The sequence below is a fragment of the Coregonus clupeaformis genome, unplaced genomic scaffold, assembly GCF_020615455.1.
Source record: "Coregonus clupeaformis isolate EN_2021a unplaced genomic scaffold, ASM2061545v1 scaf0043, whole genome shotgun sequence".
In the NCBI taxonomy this organism is placed as follows: Eukaryota; Metazoa; Chordata; class Actinopteri; order Salmoniformes; family Salmonidae; genus Coregonus; species Coregonus clupeaformis.
Genome location: NW_025533498.1, coordinates 460815 through 477366, shown reverse-complemented (window position 1 = coordinate 477366; position 16552 = coordinate 460815). Strand labels below are relative to the sequence as shown.

General features: G+C 43.3%; 1 protein-coding gene across 5 annotated transcripts in view; it reads right to left on the bottom strand.

The window, feature by feature from the left end:
- Positions 1-5812: 5812 nt before the first annotated feature.
- Positions 5813-16552, bottom strand: part of LOC121577786 (engulfment and cell motility protein 2) — a 31162-nt gene continuing 20422 nt past the window's right edge. For 3 of the 5 annotated variants that reach the window (XM_041891670.2, XM_041891669.2, XM_041891671.2), the window contains 13 exons: positions 15061-15096; positions 14597-14647; positions 13497-13619; positions 13249-13368; positions 12942-13046; positions 12622-12730; positions 12238-12374; positions 11793-11956; positions 11483-11595; positions 11219-11326; positions 10773-10855; positions 7946-8023; positions 5813-7794 (listed from right to left, as the gene is read on the bottom strand). In XM_041891670.2, the coding sequence (XP_041747604.2) occupies positions 7594-7794; positions 7946-8023; positions 10773-10855; positions 11219-11326; positions 11483-11595; positions 11793-11956; positions 12238-12374; positions 12622-12730; positions 12942-13046; positions 13249-13368; positions 13497-13619; positions 14597-14647; positions 15061-15096 (1428 nt within the window). In that variant the 3' untranslated portion in view covers positions 5813-7593. The remainder of the gene's footprint in view (positions 7795-7945; positions 8024-10772; positions 10856-11218; positions 11327-11482; positions 11596-11792; positions 11957-12237; positions 12375-12621; positions 12731-12941; positions 13047-13248; positions 13369-13496; positions 13620-14596; positions 14648-15060; positions 15097-16552) is intronic. The other 2 variants (XM_041891672.2, XM_041891673.2) reach the window with 1 other exon arrangement.

Sequence of the window (16552 nt, the reverse complement as noted above, 5' to 3'; positions counted from 1 at the left end):
TGTTGTTTCAGTATGTCAAAGATGGGACTCGGGCCTTTGGATAAATCAACGGAGGGATTGCTGCGTATGCCCACTTTAACAACATCACGGGCCCTTCCCATAAGCCTACCCATAACCTCATCTGCTTGGTCCATCACAGATACGCCCCTCGTACGCATGTAAACCATGACCATATCCTCCCACTCATGCACTGTGCACTTTTCAGAGCCATCCCCCCGAAAGTACACCGGTTCCCTGATATCAGACTTCAATACCAGGTTCAGGCCTGACACATCCATACCCCTAGAGCTGCATGCATTTCCCATAACATTGTCACCAACATGTCCAACAATTGCCTTTGACTCCAAACAGGAGGTAACGTTCTCCCCAATGGAATGACCAATCTGCAAAATCGAACCTATAACTAGTACACTGGTAAAACTCACCCTACTTATATCAGATATACGTTAGAATTGCAAATAAACAAGTAACACACAAGTTATATCGTTTATCAGTGAAGAGAAAGTCTCAACCAGAGAAATCATCCATTTCGATAGTAAAACGTTGCAGTAGCGCCCTCTTGTGGCGAAATGCGATATTGCCATAAACTGCACCAGCAACGTCTTATCTGATTCTTCAACGGCAACCACGGCGAAGTTCTGAGATGGAAATCCAGCGAAGGATGATCCGATCCAGAAGAACGGTCATGGCACCACTGTAACAGTACTCTTCTTGCGTTGTGTACAATCAATCATCAACACGAACTCCATCTTGTAACACCAGTCATGGAGCTTTATTCTGATAGGAACAGCACAAAATTGCACGTCATGCAATGCACGGCTCACCATCCAACTCTGCACTCACGCACGCTGGTTTGGTGCTTTTTCACTGGGACTGTAGTTACCAAAATAATACAATTACAATATAATATCTTTAACAATGTACCTGATAGGAACAGCACAAAATTGCACGTCATGCAATGCACGGCTCACCATCCAACTCTGCACTCACGCACTGTACAACATATACAAACCCCCCACCAGAAATACAAACCCCCCACAGTAAGTTGCTAGCTAGTATTAGCTGGAATTCTCTACAACAAAATGCACAACAAATATTCACCAAAAAACACTGCATCTTATGTGTGATGTTCAAATAACATTTACAAACAAATTGATATAAATTATACATTTACATAATCACTTGGGAGTATAAAAATCACTTTTGAAGTACAGTGCTTTGCAACCAACAACTTACCTCTGGTTTGGTGCTTGTTCACTGGGACGATTCTAACTGAAGCATCCTCCCTCGTAAGCAAGCTAGGCCAACCAGCCAATAAGATGCCATGTTGAGTAGGTGAAGGCAAGACAAAACCAAAAACCCGTTGGCTTAACAATACAGTGGCAAGGGGAATCACCAATATAACCCTGTTACACCAGGACAACAACCTCTCCCTCACTCATCATCAAGATCAAGACAAAGGAGATGATCGTGGACTACAGGAAAAGGAGGGCCGAGCACGCCCCCATTCTCATCAACGGGGCTGTAGTGGAGCAGGTTGAGAGCTTCAAGTTCCTTGGTGTCCACATCACCAACAAACTATCATGGTCCAAACGCATCCTGACTGGTTGCATCACCGCCTGGTATGGCAACTGCTTGGTATCCGACCGTAAGGTGCTACAGAGGGTAGTGCGTACAGCCCAGTACATCACTGGGGCCAAGCTTCCTGCCATCCAGGACAGGACAGGTGTCAGAGGAAGGCCCTAAAAATTGCCAAGGACTCCAGCCACCTTAGTCATAGACTGTTCTCTCTGCTACCTCACGGCAAGCGATACCGGAGCGGCAAGTCTAGGTCCAAAAGGCTTCTTAACAGGTTCTACCCCAAGCCATAAGACTGCTGAACAGCTAATTAAATGGCTACCCGGACTATTTGCATTGACCACGCTGCTGCTATTCCCCCTCAGGAGACTAAAAAGATTTGGCATGGGTCCTCAGATCCTCAAAAAATTCTACAGCTGCACCATCGAGAGCATCCTGACTGGTTGCATCACCGCCTGGTATGGCAACTGCTTGGCCTCTGACCGCAAGGCACTACAGAGGGTAGTGCGTACGGCCCAGTACATCACAGGGGCAAAGCTCCCTGCCATCCAGGACCTCTATACCAGGCGGTGTCAGAGGAAGGCCCTCAAAATTGTCAAAGACTCCAGTCACCCTAGTCATAGACTGTTCTCTCTGCTACCGCACGGCAAGCGGTACCGGAGTGCCAAGTCTAGGTCCAAAAGACTTCTCAACAGCTTCTACCCCCAAGCCATAAGACTCCTGAACAGCTAATCATGGCTACCCGGACTATTTGCACTGCCCCCCACCCCATACTTTTACGCTGCTGCTACTCTGTTAAGTATTTATGCATAGTCACTTTAACTCTACCCACATGTACATATTACCTCAACTAGCCGGTGCCCCCGCACATTGACTATGCAACGGTACCCCCCTGTATATATAGCCTCCCTACTGTCACTTTATTCTATTGTATATATAGCCTCCCTACTGTCACTTTATTTTTACTTCTGCTCTTTTTTTCTCAACACTTTTTTGTTGTTGTTTTATTCTTACTTTTTTGTTTAAAATAAATGCACTGTTGGTTAAGGGCTGTAAGTAAGCATTTCACTGTAATGTCTGCACCTGTTGTATTCGGCGCATGTGACCAATAAAATTTGATTTGATTTGATTTGCTACTCGCTGTTTATTATCTATGCATTGTCACTTTACCCCTGCCTACATGTGCATATTACCTCGACTAACCTGTACCCCTGCACATTGACTCAGTACCGGTACCCGTTGTATATAGCCTCGTTATTGTTATTTTATTGTTGCTCTTTTATTTTTTACTTTAGTTTATTTAGTAATTTTTCTTATCTCTTATTTTTCTTAAAACTGCATTGTTGGTTAAGGACTTGTAAGTAAGCATTTCACGGTAAGGTGTTATATTCGGTGCATGTGACAATTTGATTTGATTTGTTTCAGATCTACACAAGTGCCTAGGGAGGAGGGGTTAGGGTTTCTTCTGGACAGGACAGAGCCTAACTACTGGCCCAATAAGCACATGCCCTAGAGATATCACTTATTAGGACAGTGGTTAGGGGGACGTTGATGGAATGTTCTCCTGAACACAATGTTCTTGCAACGTTCCCATGAAATATGTCTAGAACATTCATATCTTAAATTATAGGAACATGGTAACCACGTTCTGGGTACATTTTGACATTTGACATTAAGGGAATGGTCTTGGAAACATTCCATGCACATCAGGGAACATACCTATGAAAACGTTAGTTAATTACCTAATGAGACTCTTAAGGGAACGTTCTCTAAAGTTGTGGGAACGTTTGTTGTTAGCTGCCTAAAATGTCTGTACTTCAACCCATGCCAGATATCCCTCAGGTTGTTGTAATGACTATGGTGGATGGCAACCTGAAAAAGATCTTTACAAGTAAGAGAATCTAACACTTTCAACACTGTTGAAGTTCCTTTAAAAGTACCATAATGTGCCAGTTATGCCAGTATTTATTGGCCGACAAATATAATCTGTAATGTCACATTTCAAGATGGGGAATGAGGTTACGAAGCTAAATCCGTTACATAGAGAAGCAACACATTTCTGTTTGATTCAATCATCTTTCTCTAGATGGAATGCAGTAATCAGCTGGGCATCCCAATGAACTGCACCCTTCCCGTAAAGGACTGCGATAAGGAGGGAAATGTAAATTAAGATGTAGATGTGCTGCTGCTGAAAGCGATCATCAAAATCACACATTTTGAAAAGGACTACATACAGTGAGGGGAAAAAAGTATTTGATCCCCTGCTGATTTTGTACGTTTTCCCACTGACAAAGACATGATCCGTCTATAATTTTAATGGTAGGTTTATTTGAACAGTGAGAGACAGAATAACAACAAAATAATCCAGAAAAACGCATGTCAAAAATTTTATAAATTCATTTGCATTTTAATGAGGGAAATAAGTATTTGACCCCTTTGCAAAACATGACTTAGTACTTGGTGGCAAAACCATTGTTGGCAATCACAGAGGTCAGACGTTTCTTGTAGTTGGCCACCAGGTTTGCACACATCTCAGGAGGGATTTTGTTCCACTCCTCTTTGCAGATCTTCTCCAAGTCATTAAGGTTTCGAGGCTGACGTTTGGCAACTCGAACCTTCAGCTCCCTCCACAGATTTTTTATGGGATTAAGGTCTGGAGACTGGCTAGGCCACTCCAGGACCTTAATGTGCTTCATGAGCCACTCCTTTGTTGCCTTGGCCGTGTGTTTTGGGTCATTGTCATGCTGGAATACCCATCTATACGACCCATTTTCAATGCCCTGGCTGAGGGAAGGAGGTTCTCACCCAAGATGTGACGGTACATGGCCCCGTCCATCGTCCCTTTGATGCGGTGAAGTTGTCCTGTCCCCTTAGCAGAAAAACACCCCCAAAGCATAATGTTTCCACCTCCATGTTTGACGGTGGGGATGGTGTTCTTGGGGTCATAGGCAGCATTCCTCCTCCTCCAAACACGGCGAGTTGAGTTGATGCCAAAGAGCTAGATTTTGGTCTCATCTGACCACAACACTTTCACCCAGTTCTCCTCTGAATCATTCAGATGTTCATTGGCAAACTTCAGACGGGCCTGTATATGTGCTTTCTTGAGCAGGGGGACCTTGCGGGCGCTGCAGGATTTCAGTCCTTCACAGCGTAGTGTGTTACCAATTGTTTTCTTGGTGACTATGGTCCCAGCTGCCTTGAGATCATTGACAAGATCCTCCCGTGTAGTTCTGGGCTGATTCCTCATCGTTCTCATGATCATTGCAACTCCACGAGGTGAGATCTTGCATGGAGCCCCAGGCCGAGGGAGATTGACAGTTATTTTGTGTTTCTTCCATTTGTGAATAATTGCACCAACTGTTGTCACCTTCTCACCAAGCTGCTTGGCGATGGTCTTGTAGGTCTACAATCATGTCCCTGACATCCTTGGAGAGCTCTTTGGTCTTGGCCATGGTGGAGAGTTTGGAATCTGATTGATTGATTGCTTCTGTGGACAGGTGTCTTTTATACAGGTAACAAACTGAGATTAGGAGCACTCCCTTTAAGAGTGTGCTCCTAATCTCAGTTTGTTACCTGTATAAAAGACACCTGGGAGCCAGAAATCTTTCTGATTGAGAGGGGGTCAAATACTTATTTCCCTCATTAAAATGCAAATCAATTTATAACATTTTTGACATGCGTTTTTCTGGATTATTTTGTTGTTATTCTGTCTCTCACTGTTCAAATAAACCTACCATTCAAATTATAGACTGATCCTTTCTTTGTCAGTGAGCAAACGTACAAAATCAGCAGGGGATCAAATACTTTTTTCCCCTCACTGGATGGGACCTTCAACACCAGGAGAGTTGCACTTTAAATGGAGCTTGATGTGGTGTACTGTTATTAACACCAAGTTGTGTCAAACTGCTTTTGAAAACATTGTGGGCATGTCCAGCTTGCCTTGGATGTATTGGATCTTTTTTGCTGTACTATAACCTGTCTTTTGAGAAGATTAAATTAGTTAATTGAAATGTATTGGTACATTTTGAATTCTTTACAAAGAAAACTGTGATGAAATTAGGAATTATACTGTACAACGTTGACTACAGTTTTGTTTTGTCGATCCTGTAGTAGATGACTGACTCTCCAATACAATGTAGAGTCAATAAACGTGGATACATGCAGATATACTGTAAACACCTGTGAAAAGCTAAAGACAATTTAAAAACCTTATTTTCCAGGACAAAATACCATACCAGTTTAGCTTTGTATTTATTCACACAAAACAAAATACATTTTTTTAATAAGGCAACACAATATATACATACAATGACTTATATATGAATACCGTATTTAAATGTAAAGTTATTTCATGACAAACAAGTCATTCAGTACCAGCACTAGCCTGAACACAGTCATGGTTTAGCAAGTCATGTAAAAGAGTACCAGATGCTAAAGCTTCTTCAAAAGTCTCCTTCTTGTTGGTGTCCATTAGAAATGTGGAATTTTGTAGAATTATCTAAGCAGATACAAGCTTTTGACAGTGATGTCTCTGACAAAACATCCCTTTCCGATTGTGTACTATGAACAATGGGACATAAAATATCAAGACCCAGAACCCTTTTCCAAAAGAAAGACTCAGAACAGAAACACTTTTGTTGAAATAACTTCCAATACAAGACCACTGAATCCTATTCATTTACGTACAGCGCAACCAAACTCCAATAGCATTTACTGAGCACATTTCTTGTTACTTTCATTAGCTGTGTAAGATACAACAAAAACATATTATCCGATATTGAACATCTTGATCACTGAGGATTCATGTTAGAGACATTTGGGCAATATGACGGATGACTTCAGAGTGCTTGCATGGTGAAAGCTCCATTTGTTTAGTGTTAAATGTCTCCACATGCAGATCACTATTTGGCAACTGTGTTTGACTGTACAAAGTAGAATAATTATAGAAGAAAAACATGTGACAAGCCTACAAATGGCTTACTGCTTGATCTGAGTTTGATACCTAGCTTATTAGTATTTCTCAATATTTTGTGCCCTAAACCATGTCTCTGAAGTCAAATTAGTAGGTTGCTAGAAAGTTTGTGTTCCTTCTCTTCACTGCTGAGACTGAGTTCACAATCATTTACAAAAATATAATTATATTCTGCATAACAAACATCAATAATATAGATTAGTACTGAATTAGAAGATGAGCAGACATGGAGAGTGACTTGAAAACAACACCTTGGAAAATACCCTGGCCCATGAAGTATCAGTTCAAACCAGACCTGGGTTCAAATGCATGTGTATTACTTTCTATTTATATACTTGTGTTTGAGTATTTTCAAATAATTTGGCCTGAATCAACTACTTCTATTGGAAGCCTACTATTTGAGAGTATTTTCAAATACTTATTTCAAATACTATTTTCAAATACCTGGGTTAAATGCATGGGAGTGTATTTAAGTCAGTGCATTTTAGTTTAGTCAAATACATGCCAATACATTCCAAGTGTATTTCCAAATAGATTCCAATATTCAACTACTTGTCTTTTCAAATAAAAAATATCTGAATATTTACTTGGAAATGTATATGAAAGTAATTGAGATATTTGAAATAGTATTTGAACCCAGGTCTGGTTCAAACAGATCTGGTTCTGTTGTTATGCATGATGCAATAGTGGGGCTCAGCTGTAACTGTTCAAAACACACAGTTGATAAGGCCATGAAGTGATGTGTTACGAAACAAAATATTAAGGTTCGTATCAAGCTCATATCATAATAGTGATTTAAATATGATGGTACACTTAATGGTAGTACCCTGCCTGGATTATTTGTGGACAGTTGGATTTCAGAGCATTAGATAAATGACGTCTACAGTTCAGGATGTAGTGGCTAGGGGATGTGTGTGGTTTCCTTGTCTTACTACACACAAACGCAATAATGCCCCACACACACCTACAGTCTCTCCCTCTCTCTCTCACTCATGCGTATGTAAACACAAAACAGGCCTTCCACACACACACACACACACTTCTCAGCCATAGTTGTAGGTGAAGTTGTAAGTGCTGGGCTCCTTTGGCACGGGGGGAGGGGCTTCGGGTATGGTGATGTTCTCCAGGTCCAGGAGGCGGAGCTTCATCTCCATGGAGATGAGTGTGTCCAGGTCGCTGCGGGTGAGGTCACTGCCCATCTCTCGGCCCAACAACGCACACAGCCCATCAGTCCAGATACAGTACTGCTCCATGCACAAGCAGGCAGACAGGCACACACAGACACACAAAGCAGACAGAGAGCACAGGTCAGATAACATACAGTACATTTGCAACACACACTCATATACATGTCTTCAGAGTTGTATTTATTCTGGGGTTAAACGGGTTGCTTACCTCATATTTGTTGGGAGCCACAAAGTTGAGGTTCTCATCAGGATCGTACAGGATGGAGAAGGCCAGCTCCAACACCTCCTACACACAGAACAGAGATCACATCTCATGTCCACAACTCTAATATGAACTGCATGCACTAGAACAGGGGTGTCAAACGTCCGGCCCGCGGGCCGGATCAGGCCCGCAAACGGGTTTAATCCGGCCCGCGAGATGATTTTGTAAAGTATAAAAATGAGCTGCAATTTTTCAATAAAAGAAACTGCTGTTCCAATTGTGTCCACTGGATGGCGCAATAGCAATTGTGTTAAGCAAGCAAACTGTTTATACCGGGGCAGAGCAAATAGGTCAAGCAAGTGCAGCCAGTCCGGATGAGCTACTTTGTTTTGCCCGCGATATTTATTACGGCTTCTACTTTTAACATTATGTGCGTTGGCACCCTCATTGCCCCAATATGTCTCTGTCAAAAAAAGAGAAAAGTGGACGCAGAGTGTTCCAAGAAAAATGGTCATCCTATTTATTCACGGAATTGAATGGGAAAGCTGTATGTTTGGTGTGTTCACAGCATGTTGCAGTGCTGAAAGAATATAACCTTCGTCGCCACTATGTGAGTCTTCATGCCGACAAATATGACAACTTTCAAGGACAGCGGAGAAGAGAGAAGGTGAATGAACTGTTGGCGGATCTGAAGAAACAGCAGTCTGTGTTTACTCACAGCCGAGACATCAGTGACGCTGCAGTGAAAGCTAGCTACCTCATTGCTAATGAAATCGCAGTGGCTTCAAAACCATTTAGTGAGGGTGAATTTGTAAAAAAATGCATGATGAAGGCAGCGGAGATTGTGTGCCCTGAAAAGCACCAGGCTTTTGCAAATATCAGCCTGACAAGAAACACAGTTGCAGACAGGATTTCCGATCTTTCAGTGGATTTGGACAGCCAGTTGAAGCAAAAAGTAAAGTAATTTATTGCGTTTTCGGTTGCAATTGATGAAAGCACGGACATTACAGATGTTGCACAACTGGCCATTTTCATCCGTAGAGTTGATGACACATTGACCGTCACCGAGGAGTTCGTGGAGTTGGTGCCGATGACAGATACAACGACAGCAGCTGATATTTTCACTGCACTCGTCAGCGCGCTGGACAGGGTCGGAGTGGACTGGTCCCGCGCTGTCAGCCTGGCTACAGATGGTGCGCCCTCAATGATCGGGAAAAAAGCAGGCGTTGTGACAAAGTTCAGAGAGAAAGTCCAACTGCAAATGGAGGACGTGATTTTTGGACTTTTCACTGTATTTTGCACCAGGAGGCTTTGTGTTGCAAGTCATTAAAGATGGATAACGTCATGAAGGTGGTTATTATTTTTATTATATTATTATTATATTATTATATTATATTATTATTATTATATTATCCAAACTGTTAATTTCATCCGATCCAGAAGCCTGAATTAACGTCAGTTTGACAGCCTTCTCAGAGAGAAAGACCACATCTATGGCCTGCCATACCACACTGAGGTAAGATGGTTAAGCCGAGGTGCTGTGCTGAGGCGTTTCTTTGATTTACGAGAAGAAATTGAACAGTTCATGGAAGAAAAGGGCAAACCAGTGTTAGAATTTCATTCCGCAGAATGGATGCAGGACCTTGCATTTATGGTGGATGTTACAGAGCACCTGAATAACTTGAACAAACAGCTGCAAGGGTGCAACAAAGTTGCCACGCAGTATTATGACAGCATACGTTCTTTCAAGTTGAAGCTGTCATTGTGGGAGACGCAACTCGCGGTGGTGATGCAGCTCACTTCCCCTGTCTGAAAAATGTGTGCGCGACCCAACATGTGGCAGACATGAAGCGGTTCAAAGATAAAATAACGGGACTGTTAAGGGAGTTTGAGCAACGCTTTCAGATTTTTGGTGAACTGGAGAAAGACTTCAACGTTTTTTGTTCGCCATTAACCGTGAATCCCTCTGATCTGCCCGTCAGCATCCAACTTGAAATAATATACTTGCAGTGTGACTCGGATTTGAAGGGCAAATTTGTCGCAGCTGGCTTGGACACATTTTATCAGAATCTCTTGCCAGGTTACCCCAACTTGACAGCCCTCGCTGCAAAACTGTTGTGCATGTTTGGAACCACATATCTTTGTGAGCAAGTTCTCTGTAATGAGCATAAATAAAACAAAGCTGCGCTCAAGGCTCACGCACAAGCACTTGAATCACATCCTGAAGTTGGCTGCCACTCAGGATGTGACGCCTGATATTGATGCGCTGGTGAAAGCTAAAAGATGCCAGGTATCAGGAGTCAAATAAACTATGCAACCCCACTTAAAGTGCTGCATGAGACACCCTGATATAGTTCTGTGATCTGTGATATACTTCTGTGAATCACTGAGGCATTGTGTGTTTGTGTGTTGTTTGTCCTCAGAATTTCAAATAGCTTGAGGTGTTTTATGATTAATAGTGATGTTGTGCTTGTACTATTTTGGACACACTGTCCTCAGGCTCCAGCTTTATGTTTTATGTTGATAGTATTAAAACAAAGAAAACAATCTGAAGTTGTTGTTTTTAAGTTATATATACCATGATTTTACCGGTCCGGCCCACTTGGGAATAGATTTTCCTCCATGTGGCCCCTGAGCTAAAATGAGTTTGACACCCCTGCACTAGAATGACTAGATATTCCATGGATGGGCCCTGGTCAAAAGTAGTGCACTATAAAGGGAACAAGTTGCCATTTGGGACGCATCCATAAACATTGAGATGAATAAGATGAAGGGCTAGTAGTTACATATCAGTTAAAGGCATGCCCTCTGCTGGTAGGCTCCAGTACAGTACCTTGTTTTGTTTCAGTGCACTCTTCTCCTTCATGTGGGGACAGTCCTTCCCCGTCACCACTGACTTGATATCAGACACGGGGACTGCAGGGGAAGATTAGAAAGAGCAGGAAATTAAAAAGAGATGAAACAGGCATGTATCTAGGTCAGCCACTGCACAGTTCCACTGATCTAGGCGTGATGTGGATCAGTCCGTTTTAAGACTTGGTTGTTTACCATCCATATCTGTGCAACATCAGCTCAAAGCTAGACTGAGAACAACATGAGGTGTGGCCTATGCCTAAAAAAAACCCAGTAAAACTGAAGCCTTTCCATGTGCTTTGAGACTTCACCTGATGAGCTTTTAGATGGACAACCTCACTCAAATCTCATGATTGCACAGGTCACAGAGCCCATCGCTGTAGAGAGTGAGTGGGAGACACTTAGTGTTGTAGCCAGGAGACTCACTCTTGTCGGTGAGCAGCTCAAAAGGCACTTCCCCCTGGGGAGACTCGTCCAGATCTCCATAGTGCAGCACCTTGTGGTTCAGAGACAGGCGGCAGAACCAGAACTTCTCTGAGGAGGACAAAACAAAGGACAAAGTTAGGAATAAAGACAAAGGTAGTGATCAGTCCTCTGAAGTAAATCAACAGCAAGAAAATATTTTTATTAAAACATCAGGTAAATGCTGCCATATTTGTTATTGTGTATGTGTGCGTGTAGGGTTCCCACCTTGTCTGCGGCGGTTGCCAAGCTTGCGGAAGCAGCTTCCCTCACACAGGCGGTTGAGTCGCTGTTGCTTGATCAGCTCCAGTATCTCAGGCTGGATCCTTTCACGCAGTTCACTGCAACAAACAAACACACACACACACACACACACACACACACACACACACACACGTAGGTCTCTAAGTATTGAACAGCAACTAAGACAAGACTGAGGCAAGGCTAAAATAATGACATGAGGGGTTAAGAAGCCAAACACAGAGGCAGACTAATCTAATGGACAAAGTCTAAGAGTTAACATGGATGTGTGACTGACATGATGGGTGGTGACTGGAAGTCGTCCTGGCTCATCCTCTCTGACTGGCGCAGACGCAGGATCTCAGAGTAGCTGAGGCCTCGTAGTTTCCCTTTTAGCTGGTCCAGGGACGAGGGCTTCATAGCCAGAGCCCGGGTGATCTGCTCCCGAACCACCTGCATCACCTGACCAACCAAGGGTTAGCAACACAATGGATTACCAACCACAGTCAACCACGCATTGGAGCCAATGGCTACATCCAATATTCCACAATTTTCCAGTAGTGTGCACTTTAAAAGCATAGGATTGGTGTAAGCATTGGCTGGAGGGAGTTTCCACATTGTAAAATCCATACGAGAAAGTGTGCAAGTGCACACTTCCGGACAAGGGTGAAGAATCGTGACTCAGCCTATGAGGTTCAGAGATTCTGCGGTGGTCAAAGGTCTCTAGGTGGTTGAACTCTGACCTTGTTGAAGTCCTCGGCCGTGGCCCTCATCTCCTTCCAGGTCTTGTTGAGCAGTTGGATGCAGACGCAGAAGAACTCCTCCCACGCCCGGTCGTGAGTAAAGAACATGGGGTGGTAGTCGTTGCAGCCCTCGTTGGCTGGAGAAAGGGAACACACACAGTGGATGCTTATTATAACACGTGGTTGTCATGAAAAAGAATGAATCAGTTATCCCTCTGACGATACATGTACAATAGAACTGATGAGATTGGCCATTCTGATTAGCTTGGAAAGCTCCAAACAGATTGAGGCTAGCTTGAATGCCACATCAGCCGTAAAGCCATCTGTGATGTGTTGTGATGAGTCCATGTGTGAGGGTGTGAGAAGTGGGAGCATTGTACTCACGCAATTCTCCCACTTGCAGTATCTCACATAGCATACGGGTGAGCTCGATGGCACAGCGTCCGAAGGGACACTCGTGTTTGTCCTCGCGGCTGCTGTTCTCCAGAACAATCTGATGTGAGAAACACACCACACATTATATATATATGTCACACTCGGGAAAACTGAAGTTCTACCATTTGAAATCTTCAAATATTTGTTTTCAGATTTCTTTCACAGACAACTAAAATGGCAAGCTATTCCCTATATAGTGCACTATAGGTAAAAAAGTAGTGCACTATATAGGGAATAGGGTACCATTTGGGCCGCACTTACAGACTCACCCTGATGTAGGTGTCCTGGTGCAGCTTGGCCAGGTAGAGCATGTTGTCCAGGGCCAGCATGCCTGGAGGGGTCTGAGTGAAGTCCATGGCAGGGTTCACATGGTTCTGGAGAGACAACAGACATGAGCGTCAATGACACAGACAGACCCATAACAACTCCTCTAGAGAGCAGCAGCTCTACCAACCCCTCTACAGAACCAAACAATCCCTTTATGACACCAAACAACCACTTTAATACATCCACACACACTCAAACAACCCCTCTAGAGAGCTATACAGATGAAAACAACCCACTAGCTGGACTCACAGTGAAGCCCAGCATCTTGTAGTCCTTGGTGTACATGGCCTTTCTCTTCTCTGTGCCACTAGGGTCATTCTCCCCGTCAAACGCAATCCTGCGCAGCTCAAAAATAATGTCCCTCTGGGCCTGGAGATGGATGAGGGCAGAACATAAAAACATCAAACAGTATGAATATGGCCAAAAGGGTTCAGCTAAAAGATTCAGGGAATGCAAAAAAAGAAAAGACCGCTTTTGTTAGTTTCTGGTCATTTTACCTGGTCACTGGGATCCATCTTGGTCATCATGCGTTCTTCCAGAAGGTTAAAGGTCAGCACCTGCAGCACGTACAGCTGGTGTGCCATCTCAGCTTTGATTGGTCGGTTGCCTCGGATAACGTGCTGTGAAAGATGACACATATATTAGGAGTTCTGGATCTGTAATGTTAAGAAAGCATCACGTTATTATGAAGGGCTGTTTAGAAAGCATCACGTTATTATGAAGGGCTATTTAGAAAGCATCACGTGATGCTTTCTAAATAGCCCTTCATAATAAGGTGATGCTTTCTAACAGCCCTGCATAATAACGTGATGCTTTGTAAATAGCCCTTCATAATAACATGATGCTTTCAAAACAGACCTTCATAATAATGTGGTGCTTTCTAAACAGCCCTTCATAATAACGAGATGCTTTCTAAACAGCCCTTCATAATAACGTGGTGCTTTCTAAATAGCCCTTCATAATAATGTGATGCTTTCTAAACAGCCCTTCATAATAACGTGATGCTTTCAAAACATTCCTTTATAATAATATGATGCTTTCTAAAAAAAAAAGTCATAATAATGTGATGCAACAAGCCCTTCATAATAACGTGATGCTTTATAACAACCCTTCATAATATCGTGATGCTTCCTAAACAGACCTTCATAATAACGTGATGCTTTCTAACCAGCCCTTCATAATAACATTATGCTTTCTAAACAGCCCTTCATAATAGAGTGACGCTTTCTAAAGCATCGTGTTATTATGAAGGGCTGTTTAGAAAGCATTGTGTTATTAAGAAGGGCTGTTTAGAAAGCATCGTGTTATTATGAAGGGCTGTTTAGAAAGCATCACGTTGTGAGAGTCAGGCATCACGTTATTATGAAGGGCTGTTTAGAAAGCATCACGTTATTATGAAGGGCTATTTAGAAAGCACCACATTATTATGAAGGGCTGTTTAGAAAGCATCTCGTTATTATGAAGGGCTGTTTAGAAAGCGTCACGTTATTATGAAGGGCTGTTTAGAAAGCATTGTGTTATTATGAAGGGCTGGTTAGTTTTGGCTCTGGTTTGTGCCATCCAAGACAAGTACACTCAGGCTTTCCCTGACACTCACATTGAGGATGATGGATCGTAGGTGTTTCTGTGCCAGGGTGCTCGCCATCTCCTGAGAGGAAGATAGACAAATACAGTGAGACTCAAAAGCGAGGCCTGGTATGGAAATAGTTAGCCAATAAGCTTACTACCAGACAACAATATCTAATTTGAGGAAAGGCTTACAGCCATATCACACAACCCTGAAAGGGGTTCATAACTGTTACATTTCCATTTTTGGGTGGGGTCACATCATCAGAAACATATCTCCCCCTTACAGCAGTGAGACATGTCTCAGAGTGCAGAATGCTGCTTCTACAACTAGGGGGATCCAGAGTGACTATGAAAGGATTGCATAATGTATTCTTCACGGCTGACTTTATCTAAGTTGATTGGACGATGACGGTGGCAGTCCACAGTTCTCTATGGATCAGGAAGGGGGGCTGAGGGGATGGAGTGAAGGATTGTGGAATGATGTGTACTCACAGTGAGCTGCTGGTCCAGGGGGTTAGTATGCTCCTCCTGAGGGGGTGGGTTGGGAGGAGGGGTGCAGGCGTGACGGCAATGGAAACAAAGAGTGCACACTTATAGGCACACATCACAAGACACAGCATGCACAGTAACAGCATGGTACAGTACAGTACACCTTGGTAGTGAGGAACAGCACAGTACATCACAGCACAATACGGCAATGCACAGCGGAGTATGGCACAGCACTGAATGAGATGTACAACACAATGCAGTGTTGTGTGGCAATGCATGAACACACAGCACAGTAGAGCACAGTACAGTACAGCATAGCATGGAGTCTCTAGAGGCTGAAAGACAGAGCTCAGACTGACATGCTCCTCTGGTTGTATGAATAGTATACATGTAGGTTTGATGTCAAATTTTATTTTTGCACTTCAAAATATGATATCTTCACTTCATTACTTTTGTAAAATAAATATACTACACTGAACCAAAATATATAACGCAACAATTTCAACGATTTTACTCTGTTACAGTTCATATAAGGAAATCAGTCAATTGAAATACATTTATTAGGCCCTAATCTATGAATTTCACGACTGGGAATACAGATATGCATCTGTTGGTCACAGATACACTACATGACCAAAAGTATGTGGACACCTGCTCGTCAAACATCTCATTCCAAAAAAATTGGTATTAATATGGAGTGTGTCCTCCCTTTGCTGCTATAACAGCCTCCACTCCTCTGGGAAGGCTTTCCACTAGATGTTGGAACATTGCTGCGGGGACTTGCTTCCATTCAGCCACAAGAGCATTAGTGAGGTTGGGCACTGATGTTGGCCGACTAGGCCTGGCTCGCAGTCTGCGTTCCAATTCATCCCAAAGGTGTTCAATGGGGTTGAGGTCAGGGCTCTGTGCAGGCCAGTCAAGTTCTTCCACACCGATCTTGACAAACCATTTCTGTATGGACCTCACTTTGTGCATGGGGGCATTGTCACGCTGAAACAGGAAAGGGCCTTCCCCAAACTGTTGCCACAAAGTTGGAAGAACAGAATCGTCTAGAATGTCATTGTATGCTGTAGCATTAAGATTTCCCTTCACTGGAACTAAGGGGCCTAGCCCGAACCATGAAAAACAGCCCCAGGCCATTAATCCTCCTCCACCAAACTTTACAGATGGCACTATGCATAGGGGCAGGTAGCGTGCTCCTGGCATCTACCAAACCCTGATTCGTCCGTCGGATTGCCAGATGGTGAAGCATGATTCATCACTCCAGAGAACGCGTCTCCACTGCTCCAGAGTCTAATGGCGGCAAGCTTTACACCAATCCAGCTGACGGTTGTCATTGCGCATGGTGATCTTAGGCTTGTGTGCGGCTGCTCGGCCATGAAAACCCATTTCATGAATCTCCCGACTAACAGCTATTGTGCTGACGTTGCTTCCAGAGGCAGTTTGGAACTCGGTAGTGAGTGCTGCAACCGAGGACAGAGGATTTGTACGTGTT